An 18,287-nucleotide genomic window follows, 5' to 3' on the forward strand; every position below is an offset into this window, starting at 1 on the left:
TGTATATTCAAATGAATTTTAAAATTTAAAATGACATAGGCATTGCCGTGGATCTAATCCCCTGCTTATATTACCACATTAAAATTTTTTAGACAATTAAATTAGCATAAGACGTGATTGAGATCTGGTAGAGAAAAAAGTCGATTTGAATTTTATGTAGACTTGATATTGGTCTCTCTGTGCGCATGACCGTGGCAGTGCAAGGGATTCACAACGCGCCTCCTGTCTTCATAATCATAACTTTAACATCAACGAAAGAGTTCAATACCAAGCGAGATTCTTCGGTAACCGGTTAATTTACATAATGCAAGAGTCATGTGTAAATCGCGCAGTCCCGCAGGGAAATATGACCTTGATTTGTGAGCATGAAGTTTGGGTCTGTTAATGAGCTGGAGATGAAGAGCTCCTCAGGACTCCCCTCACACTCACTTCAGTGATGCTGCCGCCGAGTCCAGCACATCGCTTTCTGCTCACTTCCAGCAACGCGGATCGTTCCTGCTCTCTTCATTTGCGCTTGTAATCAAATCCATCACAAGGAAAACCTTTTTGCGCATTATATTTCTTCACTTCAGCGCATTTGGACTCATAATGTCCGGGCTGAAGTTGAACGGGGCTCTGATTCTGTGTGTCCTGATGCTGCCGTTCTCTCGGCCGAGCAGTCAGGTGCTGGACTGTCGCGAAGTGCGCTCGTCTTTCCAGTTTTTGTACCCGGGGATGAAATGGACCCCAGAAACGCCAGTCTCAGGTAAACCGAGCTATTCAGATCTTATATCTTTCTATGTCAAATCTTTGTCCACAAAGCTTTTAAAACACTATCCAAAAGTTTTACCTGCTGTTTAATTAGACTTGTACTAATACTTCTGAGCTTGACTTAATACTGAAATGCTATACGGTATCTGTGTGTTTTTTATTTAGTTATTGCCTTTTTTATATTGAGTGGATTTATGTAGCCTATTGAAATACAGTGCGCTAGTCTGAATGATTTTGTTATTGATATTTTCCACGTAACAGCGTTTCGCATAGTTTAAAGTAGCCTAGATTTAAGAATATTTTCACATGTGCATTAATATAAGACTGAGCCATATTCCAGTTGTACAGAATTGCTGTGCTGTAGAAATCGGTTACAGCTGAGAAACCTTTAGTAGCCTATTGAAGAAAAAACGCTGTCATAATGAAATTAAGAACTTATGACCTGCCGATTTAACTTTTATTTAGTAACTAGTTTTGTTCCAAGCATGCATTTTTAAATCAAGTAATAAAACTTTGATTAACATATCCTATTCTCCCAGTTTCACTAATTTCACTAAATTATACTTTTGTTGCTAGATAGTAAATTTTATTGTTAACAGATTGCACATTTTTGTTTACGAATTCAATAGGTAGGCTATCCATGCTGGCTGTCACCTTGATGTATATGAGATATATCTATGTTGTTAACAGCAGTATGGATAGCCTACTAGCATCTATTCATTTCGTTCAGATTGGATAGACACTAGGAAGAAGTGCCAAGAACAAGCTAAATAAATAGCCTACTACTTTAAAGGGACTACTTTATATCTAAACCACAAATCCCCATAGAATTCATTTTAAAACATTTGCTACCAGTAAAATCAAGTAGTTACTGTATTGAAAAAGTGATTATAGTAGCAAATGAATAGGTTAAATAGTCACTTATACTAAACTGAAGTATTACTGTAGTGAAATTGAAAATGATAGTAACTATTGGCTTACAAAATACTAGTAACAAATATACAAAGTAGTTCTTTTTAAAGACCAAATGTTAAAATGACTTGTCATACTATTCCTTTTTTTTTTTAAATGTGTGCATTCCCTGTGGCTCATTTCATGAGATATTATTTTCACCCGCTGCATGATGTGAAGCTCTATCAGTAGGTTGAAGATGAAATAAGTGTCCTGACTGGATTGTCATCTTCAGCTCTGAGCGGAGGCTGCAGAAGTAGCCCGAGGAGAGCTGTAAATGTATTTCTCTTAGCCATAACTAGTGTGAATTACTTGTCATGGTGGAGAAGGCGAATTGTGTTAGTCTGTTTATTGAGGTTGCTACATTTCCCAGCGGAGAGCTGAAGAGATAGATGTGTTGAGATGAATGACAGGATGGATGGCTGGCTCTCTACTTGACATCTCCCCTTAGCTGCTTGAAGCTTTAATTCTGCCTCAACTGGAGGCTGGAGAGAAGTGGGGTAGAAACATGGAGAGTTTGTTTGGCCCTCATAACAAAAAATCTGCTGAAAAGGATCTTGCTTTTCCCCAGTGACTGCATTTTGTTGTTAAGCTGCTTTATGTGCAAGTATCTTCATTTTTTCCCTAGTGGTAGCAATTGCTTCAAAAAGAACTCTAGATAAACTTACATCACTATTCCAGTCATTCATTTTTGCACTTAGGTTAATTAACATTACAAGTTTTGAATTTTAAAATTGAAAAAGATTGAAAACCAGTTGTTTGCATTTGAATAGATATGTATATGTTTACTTAATTTGAATAATTTGAGCCATTATGAGTCTTTCTAACACCATGTGAATTGACTTATAGGTGAATGATTGTAAAACCCGAGCAATCCCTTATGGTTCAGCTGCTTTCAGGAGATATAAAGTGACCTTCCCAGTTCCATTTAGTCAGAGGTGCAGTTCGTTTTTGCAGAGTTCAAATTTGCAATTTAAATGGATTGCAATTGGGTTAAGGACAAGGAACAGAGTGATATTCTCAGTCATTTGCCTTCTCAGAGGAATTTTTAACACATTTTTAACCTTTATCAGAGTTTAAGAAAAGTAACAGAGTGATTGCATTGCATATCTTGCTGGACTGCAAGAACCTGCATCCACTGGTACTTTAAATTAAAGGTGCTACTGTCAGTTACTATGAAAACTTACCGGATTGCATGCAGAAGATATGAAACTGCAGTTTTCATATGAATTTCTTCAAAAGCATTTTGGGTTGGTTGTGCTCCTCTTCAGTAGCTGCTATGGTACTTCATGTCCTGATGGGTACAATCCTCCAATAAAAGCCTTTTTGAAGCCCTAGTTTTTTTTAAACCTGAACATTGCTCTTCAGAGAAAGGACTAACTGAGTTTTTTTCTTTCGGAAGTGTGCCGCAGGCGGTGTAGAGTCCTGATAATCCCAGCGGCACCGGGCTCTGGACTTTATGCCTGGTGCAGTAATTAGAGGTGCGGCGAAGCCTTTGGCTTTATTCATTTGATACCACGCAACTCCAGCATATGTAGCCAGAAACCTTAATTGGTGTCCTTGTATTATGTCAGACTGTGAAAGAATGTGAGGTTAATTGTTTGCCCCCCTTATTTGGTATTGATTTATGTGTTGGCCAGATGCATCATAAGAGCCATACTTGTTTAGAAAAATGCCATAACAGATCAACAAGTTCATAAAGTGAGCTTAATATCTTTTCCATTTTAAAGATGTTTAATGTCCCTGTTTATATGAGTCCATTCACTATATAACTTCATAATTTAAAAACTCTAATGACAGTTTGAGATGATTTTGTTAAGCCTCATTTGTGCAAAAAGAGCCGTCCAGTTTCCGTCAAATGGAGCATCTATTTCGAACCCAGTGCACGTCGCTGGCCTTGAAGTAGCAAATGAATGTAGACAACCTTAATGTTAATTGGAAATGGGAACAACTTCGGGCCGTATAGTGTTGCTGTCACCTTCTAGTGATTTTATTTATTCCACTGAGAGTTTTACTCTCTCTCCCGGCCTGCTTGCAGATTTAATGCTTTGCTTGATTTGTATCGCATCTAATGTTCTGAGTTCCTGCGAACAGAAACGTGTATTTCTCTTGGTCTGTTTCTCATGTTAGATGCGGTTGTTCACCTTCAGAGACCCCTTTTTCTGAACCACGCACCAGGCAGCTACATCTGCTGCCCTGTGACCCCAGTAAACTCGGTGGTGGGCTTTAAACTCGTGGTGATATTTGGGTTGATTTGTGGTAGATGCAACCGCTGTGTTTCTGTTCAGCTGCCAAATGTGCTCTCTACTGGCTTCTGTGTGTGGGACGGAGAGATGGAGAGATGGAGAGAGAGAGACGGATAGACCAACATTAGAGAGAAGAGAGCATGTGATGACTGATGTATCTACATTGGAATACAAGGAGGCCAAGCCGAGACATGCAGCCCGCAGGAAGATTGAACTGAATTCTAATCATACCGCATGTAATGCCAGGGGGCCACAAGACCAAAAAAGCCAATGAGAGGTTCTCCCTTTCTCTACTGGCACATCTTTTCCATTTTTTTATTGTTGATGTCTCTCTTGCTCATCCTGGCCTCCTCGTCCCGTGAGGAAGAGCTGAATGTCAAAGCACAATAGACAGCTGACTGTCTTTGTAGTCTCAAAGGCACCTTTACTCTGGCTCGCACGTACAGTCGTTACATCAATCTGACGTTTTGATGTGGCGTCCCCTGCAAATATTTTATTAGATAATGAGTGCTAAAATAAGGATGACCGTTGTTAAACTCATAGTTCTGTGTCGTTGCTTTGTTTCCACTGAAGAGAGCGTCTGAGTAATGAGGGGTTCGGAGGGTTGAGTACAAAGTGAAGTCAGGGTCCATCTCTCAGCAGTCTCTCTCTGATCAACATGAGATGAGAGGAAGCTGTATTCCAGTCCATTGGTACTCACGAATGAGATCCAGCTAATGAAGTGCCACTGACCTCCCTCAAGAGCTCGTGTTAGAGGCTGTTAAGGGGCTTCTGTGCCGCTTGTTTAATGGCAGAATGCATTTCAGAGACACTTGTTCACCGCATCAAAGGCAAGATCCTCTCAGTGCAGACAGTATTGTTATTCCATTTATCAAAAGCAAGTCCTCATAGAAATTATAAACCACCTCGCTAGCATGCCGTCTTATTTCATCAAACAGAATAGTAGATAGGGAAACTACGTCTGCCATTGGACGGTCAAACGGCTGAGCCTGTGTCTGGATGCTCAAATGTTTTGAAAGTTACCACTCTATTGGCACTTTTGGGGGGAAACAATTGTGCACAATGCACATCACTGTTAATCTGTGTTCAATTAATTTATAGCTGCATTTTTAAACATGAGAGTTAAAACATTAGTCATATGAATAATAATAATGTTATTATTATTTATTCACATATTATTAACTTAAAGGTACATACACTATTACTACTTTAAAAGTACATATTTTTTTCCCTCTACATAAATGTATTTATTTTAAAATTAATTATTACATTATAATAATTGACAATCATTTTCATTACAATAATATTTTATTTTTGGTATGTATCATTATTTTTATGTAGAATAATTGAAGCTACCGGTATTGTTATTATATAAAAATAATGTATTTTTAATGTACATATTCATTTTCTCATGGAGTGATCACTTCATTTACTTTATATATTCACATATTTAATGCTTGAAAGGTTCTACCATTTTTTCGTAGCAATATGTGAAGTCCTTAAGAGACTTTAGTATAGTGTCAAGGGGCAGTAGACAGTGCCTTGGGCAGTGAAGTACCTTCATATTTTGATAAATGCCCACACAGTTTCTGTAATTATGAGATAATGGCTTAGGTCAATGTCTCTGGTAGTCCATTTAAAGTTGAAGGTGAGAGATCACATGCCCACAAGCCATGAAAGTTTTTACTAATGACTGTGGTCAGACTTTCTATTAAACCACATATCTTGGATTTTCCAGGGCTGATTGAAACAGAGCTACACAGCGTGCTTGTGCGGGCTGCGGGCTTTTGTTGTGCTGTTATTTACTTTATCTCTCCCGAACTGAATCTCACCCTTGTGTGCTCCATTCTGTGGAAGTCTGAGGTACTTTCTTTCATTAAATACTTCCAGTGGCACTGTATGACGACAGAAGGCTTTGCTTTAGTCCATTAACTCTCCTGCCTCCCTGGCAGAGGAGCCTGATTCATAATCATATACTTCGTATACTTTCATCAGCCCCTTGACTTTTCACTTCTTTTAATTGTGAACACATATTGATGTCTTTGAAGCCAGCCTGGAAAGAAACGTCATAATTCCTGTGTCGTTGCTCTGTAATTCAAGCTTCTAATAACATCCTTTTAACATTTTCTGTATTTTAACACAGCATGTTTTCCCCACAGCCCCTATTAAACTTGCATGCTGATAGCTTTATAAATGGTTCTTAAGATCACGCTTATGCATGCATCTGGCTGCGCTCTGTGTCTTCAGGCTTGTTAAGGAGGAGCGTGAGGCTGAAATGTGTACACAGCGCTCACCACGTCTCTGTCAGAGCCGTCTTTTTCATCTGGGCTCCGACAGGGATACTCACACGCCTGAGGCCTTTGGGAGAGGCTGCAGGAGAGAAGGGGAATTTAGGAGTTTCTAGAAATTTTAGGCGATAAGGAAGAAAGTTAGTGTGTCTTGACGCAGTGGACAATGAATATGGAAGAGGTTGTATCTATGTAGAGGCTCAACCCATGTTTTTCAGTCAGAGTCCAGAGAAAAATTAGGATATAAAGGATATATATAGTCAAAAATATCAGTGTGATACAACTGCCGTGATATCATGATGATTAAAAATCTTCAATAAAAACATTAATAAGTAGCTTGATTGTTTCTCTCACTGAATGTTTGCAAGTTACATTAGTCTTTTATGTCTTTGAAAATGGTGAATGAATCTTATAAAATATCATAGAATTTTACCTGGTTAGTTCAGGTTTGAAAAGGTCTTATGATGCAACCTCCCGAAAAACTTGCTGATATTTATGAATATAGTATTTATGAAAGATACTTAAGATGGATGTATAGATTCATACTTTGAAAAATATGTATTACATTTGCTTTGAACTGGACTTTTTAGGTTTTAATTGTTATTTATTCAGCACACTCTTATTTGGCATTGACCCCTTAATAAAAGCTATTATAAAATGTAAATCTAGCTGTTTTATACTGGCGGTATGAGTTGAAAACTGCTGCTAGAACAAGACAAACAAATGACGTCTGTATGGTCAGTCACAGTTTCTTTTCGAACAAATGTTTTCTGTTCTGTTTTCAGAAGACAAACAATCTAATCAGTCGTATTTATGAGCAGTCTTTAGTTAGAGAGTTTGATGTAATATTTGTTTATGCTTCTCTGCTGGGAGCAATCTCCCTCTTGTAAAGTCCTTCACTTTTCCCTGACAGCTCGCAACTTCCCTAATAAAGTACATTTATCATCTGCGAACAGCAGACGTGCCGATAAAATTGTCTGTTTTGCTGAAGATAATTACTAAATCTGTCTGAATTCTTTCTCGTCTCATACCTGTTCCCTTCCGCCAGCTCTCCCCCCGCCCCTCCACTCGCGAGGCTATTGACAGCTTAATAAATTTGCCTTGGAGTCTGAAATTAGCTCGATCGTATCTGTCGCCGGTCCTTTGCAAGTATTGATTTTGGATATTAAGCCTGTCAGTGTGCATATGAAATGTGCCGTCTGCACGATATGGCAGGTTTGATCATGATTTCACATTTCATATCCGTATTGGTGCAGATCAAAAAGTATTGGGTTTTTCTTGCTGTTGTTGGTATTTGATGGCATGTGATGTTAATGGGTTTATTTACCCATTCCTAACAGGCGCTGTGTGCTTAGTAGATCAGCATTTTTTCCTTTCCCCCAAGGCGATTTCTTTGACATTTTGTCTTCACATTTTCATATGGGATTTAAAATTTGGCAGCACTTAAATCTCCTGCATTTTAATCTCTTTCATGGTCTATTAAGTTATTTCAATCAACAAACTTGTAGAGTATGTTTTTAGGACTTGTTGGATTTGTTTTCTCATCTTCGATGATGAACATGGCAAGGATTGAAAATTTCAGATCATTTATTCAGTCTTTCAGTATAAGAATCGAAAGGAATTTAATGATTCCGGTTCTGAATCCTAACAGTTCCATTAACGATTCTTTTCAATTTGAGAAGGAAACATTAGGAAAGCAGAAACAATTCTGTTGCAAAGTGCTTGGATCATTTTTATAGTAAATATGTAACAACTAAGAACAAAACATTTGGTAATATATATCATTCAGTCCTTTATTTTTTATAGAAGACCACTGACAGAATGTCATAATGTGTATTAACTTATCATATGAACAACTAATCACTACACTTACTTACGCCTTAAAGGGATACTGACCCAAAAACCTTTTTTAGTCATTATTTATTCATGTTCATGCCGTTCCAAACCTGTTTGTTTTTATTTTTTCTGTTGGAGAAAAAATAGGATAATTTGAAAAATGAAAAGTTATTGGTGTTGTTTGACCCCCCACCCGGAAACACACACTTTAATATCTTAAGAGGATGAGTTAATGATGACAGAATTCTCTTTTTTTTGTGTGAACAATCCATTTTTAGGCCTATTTATGTTTTTGATTCAAGAACCGGCTCATAGTCATCTCAAGAATTGGAATCTGTATTTTATCGCTCTGAACAGTAATGGAGGGAACATTTTGGTATCCTATTGGAAGAATATTGTCAATTTTAAAACATTTATAAAACTCAAAGACTCAAAAAATCATTTGGATCTCTCTCTTTTTTTTTCACTGAACCGTTTCTCTGTTCTGATCAAGCCTAGTGAAGACCAAACCTGATTGAATCTGAACGCAAGTAAGTTGTTCCTTTTCGTCCCCTTGGAATTATAAGGTTCTATCTGCGTTCTGAGTAGTTTTGAGATATTGAGCTTTAAAGTTTTTGTGTTCCATAGACTTATGTAGATAGAACCTTTTTGTTTTTTCAATAAAAAATCCCAAAATGTACACAACTTAAAATAAAACATCACATAATGTAAATAAATTGTCACAGAATAAGAATATGTGAATAACTCAATTTTGACAAAAATGTCAGATAGAACCTTATAATTCCAAGGGGACGTTTTCCGTTCCATTTTCAGTTCTGTCTGTTGCTGTTCATTGGGGAACATGTTCTTGAGGTCTCCTCTATGATGAAATTTGCTATCTGAGAGCATCAGACTGTGAATGTTTATCCTGTTTTATTTTTATCCCATCCCTTTTAGTCGAACGCTCCACAATAGTTATGACAGTATTCCAAAATGCAGCAAAAAGCCTCTTTTAAACAGAGCAGTGACACTTTCGTCTCTGCCCAGATTGTGTTATGCCCTCCTTTTCTCCTACCCCATCATCATCTTCTATGTCTGTGTGAACTGGAGCATTGGGACTCCTCTGAAGTTTGTTTACAGCACTATCAATCAACCTAGTGCCACCTCCACCCCCTCAGGTAGCTGACATACACACACTCACACACTTCATTTGGCTCCGGTTTAACAGCGCTGCTCAGAGATGCATGAGATGACAGAGAGGCAAAGTGACTGAGAACAAAGTTGCATGTAGGATGCCCTATCAAAATAATAATGGAAATGAAAATCTAAAAGGGCTGAGGATTTTCGGAGCACAAGTTCTCTCTTTGCACGTGTAATCGCAAGATAATTGGCCACATTTCCAAATGTGGATCCGCGGCCCTCGGGGAAAACATTTGCAATAATCTGACTGATTTTCACAGCAGCTGTTTCCTAGTCCTGGTTCACATGCAGAGAGGTCTGTTTGACCTGAATGCAGTGGAATCCCACAATGCACTCTGCCCAAAACAACCGTTTACATGTGTTTTTCAGTGTTGGGAGTTCTGCAATATGAGGCGTGAGTATTGTGTGTTGTTTTTTTCCCCAACTTCAGTAGGAAAGCATTTGCAGATTACAAAGTAACATTTAAAATGTGAGGAGATTTGATGTTTTATGCTTATTTGCGAAAAGAGCTGATAAATAAATTAATGTGAAAATGAACCCCTGTAAGATTTCAATTGTGTGCAATTTTGTTGTTGTTTTTCTGCATCCGTCTCCTGGCCATCAAATGTAACACATGGGAAACTTAATCAGGCATTGGTCATTTTTATTTTCTGCATCCTTGATGTTTGATTCAGTAGATTCAGTTTTGTTTCTCTCCCCACTAGGCATGACCATTTTTAGATTATTATTCATATGTGAGCCACGAACTGAAGCTCCTTCATCCAGAGAGCATATTTCTCAATAGTCTTTTCTCTCCCAGCAAATCCAATTATGCCTCTTTGATAGATAACCTTCAAACTTTGATTCTAGTATAACGGGTGTCAACAAATCACCCGTCACCTCTTCATTCACTTCAACAAGACATTCCTGTCAACGTGTTGACTGTTTTTCTGTTCATCCATGTCTCTTTCATCCAATCCACATGGGGAGTTGCACTACTTCAGACTTTAAGTGGACAGATTTTGCATAGTAGTAGTCTCCTGGGGTCCGTCTTTACCAAAACGTTCTCCCTGATTGTCTTGTTTTCCTTTAATGAGTGTTTGTTCTCTGCTAATCAGTTTGGCCGGATGAAATGCAATGCATAGAAATTAAATATCATGTTTGAGTTAAGTAGCAGGTATTCCTTTTGTTGTCTTTGAGATCTGAATAGGTAAAGTAAACAATGGGCTCTATAAAACGGTTTCTCCAGCTCTCTCTGAAGCTTGACTCATAAAGCAAACACACTTTCAGAGGGAATTTATTAAGTGCCGCGGTCTGTTTACTTGTTTATTGCAATGGTTGTAACAAATGTTATGTCTCTCTCCTGTTCTTCAGGCTCAGATCTGCAGGTGTGCCAGCCGAAAGGCCTGACCTGCTGCTCTCGCAAAATGGAGGAGCGCTACTTGCTCATTGCCAAACAGAATATGGAGTCCAGTCTCCAGGCCACCAGCGCTCAGCTCAAAGTTCTCATCATTCAGAATGCCGCCCTCTTTCAAGGTGAGTTTCTGTGTGACTTATTTATAAAAATCAATTTGACATGAACCAAGAGAAATTAACCAAGAGAAAACATTACCGTCTCCAGCCGTGAGAGGGCGCTCTATGCTGCTCAGTGCTCCTGTAGTCTACCACTGAAAACATAGAGCGCCTTCTCGCGGCTGTAGATGTTTTCTCTTGGTTCTTGGTTCTAAATAAATGCGACATAGTCCAGTGCGACTTATATATATTTTTTTCCTCATCATATATTTTTGGACTGATGCGACTTATACTCAGGTGCGATTTGTAGTCCAAAAATACGGTAGATTAGATTAGATTAGATTAGATTATGGGCCAGTTTTACTAACAGCTTGTGCCAGCGCAAACCGTCTTTTGGCATTAAAACTGTACTGTCAGGTTTTACTAAAAACACGTAGTGAAGAATTAGCATGGAAAAGGACAGTTCTTTTTGTGCCTGACCTTATTAAATATGCATTTGTAGGAGTTTCCCTTTCAGATGCAAACATTATGGGAGGAGAGTATTCAAATGAATCACGCAATGCATTTTACTAATGTTTGCGATCTTCAAATAATTGCTATTTATGCCATTATTTAATACCAAAAAAGCATGTCTTAAATCATTTTGTGTGTGATATTATTGCTAGGAAGAAGCACTGCAGAGAACAGAGAGCATGTGGTAGAAAGGAGAGGATTTTTTCCAGACATATTATTTTGAATGCCAGAACACATTATCCGGACATATTGTTTGCCAAGCCATGTTATTTTTAATGTGCTTCAGAAAATAAAAGATGACTTGGAACCATCAACTAGGAGTCACGCAATACCGGGTCTTTCAGAATTTCCTAGCAAAAGCTCTTGCGATAATTTGCCCTGTTTAGTAAAACTGCCCCTAGGTTTCTTGCAGGCTTATTATTTGTTGTTGAAGGTAAATTGTCCTTTCTAACCTTTCTTTAATTTCAAAGTTGCTTCCCCAGCACTGATTACATATGGACAGCCAATTATGAATAGAAAGTAGCATTCACGTTGATTGAAAAATGGATCTTCTTGATTGGTCAGTTTAATGAATCGTGTAATTTGGGTTGACTCCACTAATTGTGTTGCACTAACAATGTTAGCATGGTGGATTTAGCTAGCCCCTGTCTGTTCAGAGAGGTGGCTCAATGCTAATTGCTTCAGCTTTAAGCCTGAGAAAAATTCCCAAACAGTCTGCAGAATTTCTGAAATGTGCTCTTGTCTCGTCGTGTTTTTTTTCCTGGCACACTCCCGCAGGGAATTGCAAGCGGGCCTTGTTTGCAATCTTCTGTACTGCTCTCCCCATTGCTTTTGATTCTTTTGTACTTTTCGTGGCTGACACAGATCAAAGGGCTCTGCTCTCCACTCCAGCATACTCCATCCCTTCCCTTCACTCGACTCCCATCAGCCCCTGCTGCCCCTCGCCACGTTAGCCTGGCTTTCTCACACACCGCAAGCAGCGCCAAAGAATCGGCTCTTTGAAGTCAACTTTGCCAAACAATCATGAAAGTTAAGAGGCTCTGTCACAGGGACTTTTTCAGGGCATCTAGTGATGAGCGGCACGCGCCAGTTTTCTGGGTCCCTTCATCGGTCTCATATCGCATTTAGTCACAGTGTGTCTCTTTTGATTCATGTCAATGGCTTGGTTAAAAGCCTCTAAAATCTTAAACAGTATCAGCCTGTAGGTGATAAAAGATAGACATGTGGCATGTGAGGAAGTATTTTGAGACTTCACTTTGTGATTCAGTCTGCCCTACAAATCAGGAGTTCTGAAAAATAAGACACAATATAAGGGTGCAGCATCTGCTATAAAATCTGTCATGGCGGTACCTTATCAAAAGGTACTAATATATACCATATTGATACTAATATGTTCTTTTAAAATACTAATATGTTCCTTTAAGGTACTAACATGCATCCTTTAAGGGTAAATAAAAGTGGCCACATTGACAGTCTTTGGACCTATTTTCTGAGCGATTATACACGATAGCATGTGTCCTTTTCGTGTGATATCCTAGAATTCCATAAACAAACACCTTCCTTCATGCGGATGATGAACCAGGGTCGGAAATTAACAGGGGCTTGGGGCAAAAATGCCACCGAAATGAACAAAAATGCACCACAAATTCCAGATAAATGGGCTAAGATTACCCCTGCACAATAAAACAATCGATTACAGAAAATGAATGAAAAGTGTATATTGCACGTGTCGTGCACGGTGTAATAGACTGCTTTTTTTGCAACGCAATCATACACATATCCATTGAGTTTAGCAATGCAGTGACCAATCAGAGAGGCTTAGATTAGTCAGCGATGAAATCTCCAGAGTTGTTGTTGAGTGTGTGCGCTCACCGATTTAATTCATAATGAACTGAATGACTCATCATAATACCGTGCAGACATGTTATTCACAACAGTGTAGGTTGATTGATTGAAGTAATGGTTAAATTCAAGTATTTGAGATGACAGAAAACAGATACAATTATTAAGGTGGTGATAAAAATTGCTCAAAAAAAAAATCAATAAAAAAAACAACCCTGGACATCTATTCCAGGGGCCAAAAAGTGAAAGTGACGTGACATACATCCAAGTATGGTGACCCATACCTCGAATTCGTGCTCTGCATTTAACCCACCCAAAGTGCGCACACACAGCAGTGAACACACACACACTGTGAACACACACCCGGAGCAGTGGGTAGCCATTTATGCTGCAGCACCCGGGGAGCAGTTGGGGGTTTGGTGTCTTGCTCAAGGGCACCTCAGTCGTGGTATTGCCAGCCCGAGACTCGAACCCACAACCTTAGGGTTAGGAGTCAAACTCTCTAACCACTAGGCCACGACTTCAAAGAGAAAGGAAAACTTAAATTGTGAATATGTTTGAGCGTCACTGAATGACATCTTGATATAGTAGACATTGTTATTTATATGGCGTTAAGAAAGAACTTTCATCTAGATCAAGTTTGCTGGTCACACAATATTTCTGCCAGCTGTTAAACTGAACTGGTGATTAATGTAGTACTGGAAGGGATCATTTGGAGCCAACGATGGACACCAAACTCTGGTGGAAAACCAAGTGAGTGAGGTGTTTTGGTCTCACATGTCATTCAGATTGATAGACAGCTCTAATTTCTGTTAGCAGGACAGAGCGAGATCTGCAGCGGCACACATAGCTGCTTTTAACCACTTTGGGAAGGTACACAGCATGTAAATGACACTGACTCTTTTTTGTATTCGGAAAACAAATTAACAGGTAATCCCCATTTCAAAGACTGTAATATAAAAAGAGAGTCATGCTTAATTTATCCATTTTCCTATCCTCAGATCCACCCTTGAAAGACATGCTTTAGGTATTGATGTGTGTGAGCACAGAGAGCCAGAATGAGTTCTGGGTGAGTGTGTCTGCTGCATAACAAATTCTACCCAAAATAAGATAAAAGTCAACTGTATGTGTAGTGCCTTTTTAACATAACAGCTTATCATAAAACTGCAAACAATATGGAAGAGCAAATTAATGTGATGCTTTAAGACACAAACAGACACATATCCACACACAAAATGATTGTTTTGCGTTCCGTGTTTATTGCTCTAGGACAGAGCTAGTAAAAAAGATATGGAAAAGAGAATGTAAATCTTTGTTTATGGTTTAAATATCATCATGTAATGGAGACTGAGCCTCAAAAGCAGTTAGATCTGGGGTCTTCAACAGGGGGTCTGTCTGTGGCAGTACGGCAGGGGGTCTCCAAAATATTGTTTGATCTTGAACAAATGTTTGTAGAAAAAAAAGAAAATATGTATTAAATAAAAATACAATATTTAATAGTTCAGCTTCCCACATTATATATTAGTTTGCGCACTATATTATATTAGTCTGTAGTGCATTGAAGAGTTTGATGTCAGTCTTTTTTTTAAAGAAATTAATACTTTTATTTAGCAAGTATTGATCAAATTTATCAAAGGTGACAGTAAAAACATGTATAATGTTACATAATATTTATATTTCACATAAGTGCTGTTTTAAAACTTTTTATTTAATAACAATTCCTGAAAAAATATCAAATTGTCAGAAAAATAATAATAATGAATAAATTAAAGAAATAAGCACTGCAACTGTTTTCAACATTAAAATTAATAATAAATGTTTTGCAGAGCAGCAAATCAGCATATTATAATGATTTCTGAAGAATCATGTGACACTGAAGTCTGGCGTAATGATGCAAAAAATTCAGCTTTGCATCACAGGAATAAATTGTATAGAAAAGATTAAAATAGAAAACAGTAATTGTAGTAATGTTTCACAATATTACTGTTTTACAGTATTTTTTATCAAATAAATGCAAGCATGAACAGCATAAGAGACCTCTTGCAAAAAATTAATAAATAAATAAATCTTACCAACCTCAAACTTTTGAACGGTAGTAAATGTCAGTATTGATTATTTGTCATTGCAGTTTAAGCAGAGTGTAAATACACAAATATAGTACTATAAATTTTCCTTTTCCTTGATTTTTTTAAATTCTGCTCAGACTTAATCAGCAGTGCAAAGGGGAGACTATTTATTCACCATGTCTTCACCATCTCTTCATGTTCGGCAAATCACAGCTCATTTAGTTTTTAAGATAGCCTCTCACACACACTTTCTGACAGCTCTAGACAAAACAGATGTTACTGGCTCTCTAGTTTTAACCCAGTCAGATCTTCAGAGGAGCACGGGTACTTAGACTTCACAGTAGAGGATCCATTAAGACTGCATTTAGCTCAGAAATATCCATGCTCAGTTCATGCCTAAAGTTTAGACTTATAGTTAAGGAAGTCATATTCAGTCAAGCATTACATCATCCCTCATCTTTCCTCAATTAGATGTCTGGTTGCTATAGACATTATGCCAGCCTGTGGTTTGTTTGTTCCCGAACAAAATTTAACAACAGTCTTACACAATTCAGTGCTTCTATACCTCAATGATCCTCTTTATCCTTAGCGACAGCAAGTAATCAAAGGTTATTTCAGTCGACGCTGCATGTCCAATTCTCGTCCCAACCTTGTTAGCGCTGCTCGATCTTAAGTGCTTTAGGCGTCTGGTCTTAGTTTCAATGTTTTTTTCCCCCGTCCCGCTTTTTCCCGGCATACTACTCTCTAATGCTGCCCGCTCCACTCTCTCACTGGAGTCATTTAGCTCTTTGTCGAAGTTTCGCCATAACCCAATAACGGCCTGGCTGACAGAGAGCTGGACGGGCCGTGAAAGCCATCTGAAGTTGTTTACTCACCGCCTAGGGCGAATTTAATAACTTAATGATGGTTAGAAATGTCTGTGCCGTCTCGCAAACAAGCCCTTTGTGCCTCGTTTGCCTGATGAGTGAAAATATACTTGCCATCACCGCATCTTTCTCTTGCAATTATAATTAGTTTTCTCTCGCAGGCTCTGTGGATATTTATGGGCTGGTGTCGTAGGGGCTCGTCGAGGTCTTTGGTGCTCGCTTGAATATGCAGAGTCTAGTGGAGACTGATCCAGTCTGGTGTAATCCTCAAAGTGATCTCTTTCCCCAGACTCTGTGCTGTGGTAAAGAGACCAAAAGCTCGGAGGGTAAGGAACAGCTTAGAGAGTGACTCAGTGGAGACTCAAACTGCAGATCGCGCCGGGAGACACACACTTCAATAGTTTGCTTAGGATGAGCCTTAACTACAGTGCAGTTAGTGAAGCTCTGTGGAGCCTTATACTGTCAGTTATATATTGCTTTCTAAGTTAAGCATTGCTCTGTAACTGCCCAATAGCTCTGAGGTGTTAAAAAAGTGTTTTCCTTAAGCAGCAATGGTGAATTTAAAGTCAAGGGCATTATTTTTCAGATAGCTTTGTATGTTCAAGCTCTTTCTGCAATTATTTTGTTTTGTAAAATAAAAAACAGTACAAGCAATTGAATGATATTCAAATATGTAGATTATTCAGGCAGGCAATTATTCAATTTTCAGAGCCATATATTATAGATTGCGTTTAAATTTATTATTATATTATATTATATTATATTATATTATATTATATTATATTATATTATATTATAGCTTTTAGCCTTTAGTTTTTAGTTTTATATTTATAGAATATATCTTATATGTTGTATTATTAGATATTATTAATAGATTTTTTTTCCAAAATGTATTTTTTAATGTATTTTATCCAACTCTCTCTCTGTACTTATGACTATTTCTGCTGCTGTACTATTAAGACATAAATGACCGGAGTTAGGATTGATCTGTGTAATGGTGTTGGTCATAATGCCGTTCATCAGGCCAGTGCGACCAATCGTGGGCGAGTGCTGATATGCAAAAATGTACAGTCGTATGTTCCTGTGCTCAAGCTTGTGACATCAAATCCATGATGCTTTCTGAACAAAGTTAGTTTCTTCTTGAAAGAACAGCAAAAATCTATTTTTCCGTGATACTGTGTCTAAACAAACAAGTATGAAACCATTTCACGACAAGTTCATCAGACATCACGACTCACTGTGCAGAAATGCGCATCTGAACATTAACCATGATGACCGTGCCATTGAGGTCTAATTGTTGCTAATACATTAGCATGCATCTACATGAGTAAAGATATGAAGTAGCAGTGCTCTCTTGATTATGACAGTAATTACATTGTGAGGTGGCATACGGTTTGCCTGTTGTTTGTGAATGAGAGTGGTGCATTGGAGCAGGTGATTAGAGTCTGGCCCTGAATTAGCAGATGGTGAGGAGGAGAAAGACCTCAGAGTGTCCATGCGAGCTGAGGGGACAATCAGCACAGAGGAGGAAGTGCGTCGCAGGGCAACAGCTCATCATATATTCCTTCGTGCAGATGTTTCTAATACCCACCCACACATTTCTGGCCCAGAAATCTCAAACATTACAACCTTACACCCAAGTTCCTTTGTGCCCCAGTTCTGTCACTAGCACATGTAGCAAGTCTATTATTACAAATCCTTCTGCAGCATGTTTAAAGCCCCCATTTACACCTTCGGCTCCTCCCTGACCAGCTTATTCCTGTCTGTCACCCGCTTCGGTGGCTTAACGTTGTGGTTGCATCCCCTGAGGTACGAGTATTTCCCCCTGCTTTGCTTTCAAGTATGCGCTTTGTCCTGTCGGGTTTGTGTGTTTCTAATCATCCTCCTGATGTTTAATTCGGTCCACACTTTAGCCCAAATTCTGCGGCTGTCTCTTTGTTGATAGTGTGGCATCCAGTCTGCTCAGCATGGGGTGTATTTGCATTTTCATTGTGGCCGTGGCTCGGGAAATCTTCAATAGCGGCCGCATTATCGCCCCCGGAAAGAAAAGCAAACCACACTTCGAGAGTTCAATTTAGTGAGAAGTGTGGTATTTCTTTCTAGTGTCTTGCAGTGTTGGAGACAAAGGCTTATCTCTTTACTTTGATGAAGACGTGTTTTATTGTGACTTATGAAGGCCCGTCGAGTCGCTGTGGAGCGGGAAAAAAGGAAACGGGACAAGTTGCATATGACAAACAATGGGCTAAATGGACATGAATT

General features: G+C 38.6%; 1 protein-coding gene across 1 annotated transcript in view; it reads left to right on the forward strand.

The window, feature by feature from the left end:
- Positions 1-588: 588 nt before the first annotated feature.
- Positions 589-18,287, forward strand: part of LOC113113317 (glypican-3-like) — a 117,628-nt gene continuing 99,929 nt past the window's right edge. The window contains exons 1-2 of the mRNA XM_026279436.1: positions 589-745; positions 10,604-10,765. Coding sequence (XP_026135221.1) covers positions 589-745; positions 10,604-10,765 — 319 coding nt within the window. The remainder of the gene's footprint in view (positions 746-10,603; positions 10,766-18,287) is intronic.

Source organism: Carassius auratus, chromosome 14 (genome assembly GCF_003368295.1).
Source record: "Carassius auratus strain Wakin chromosome 14, ASM336829v1, whole genome shotgun sequence".
Lineage (NCBI taxonomy): Eukaryota > Metazoa > Chordata > Actinopteri > Cypriniformes > Cyprinidae > Carassius > Carassius auratus.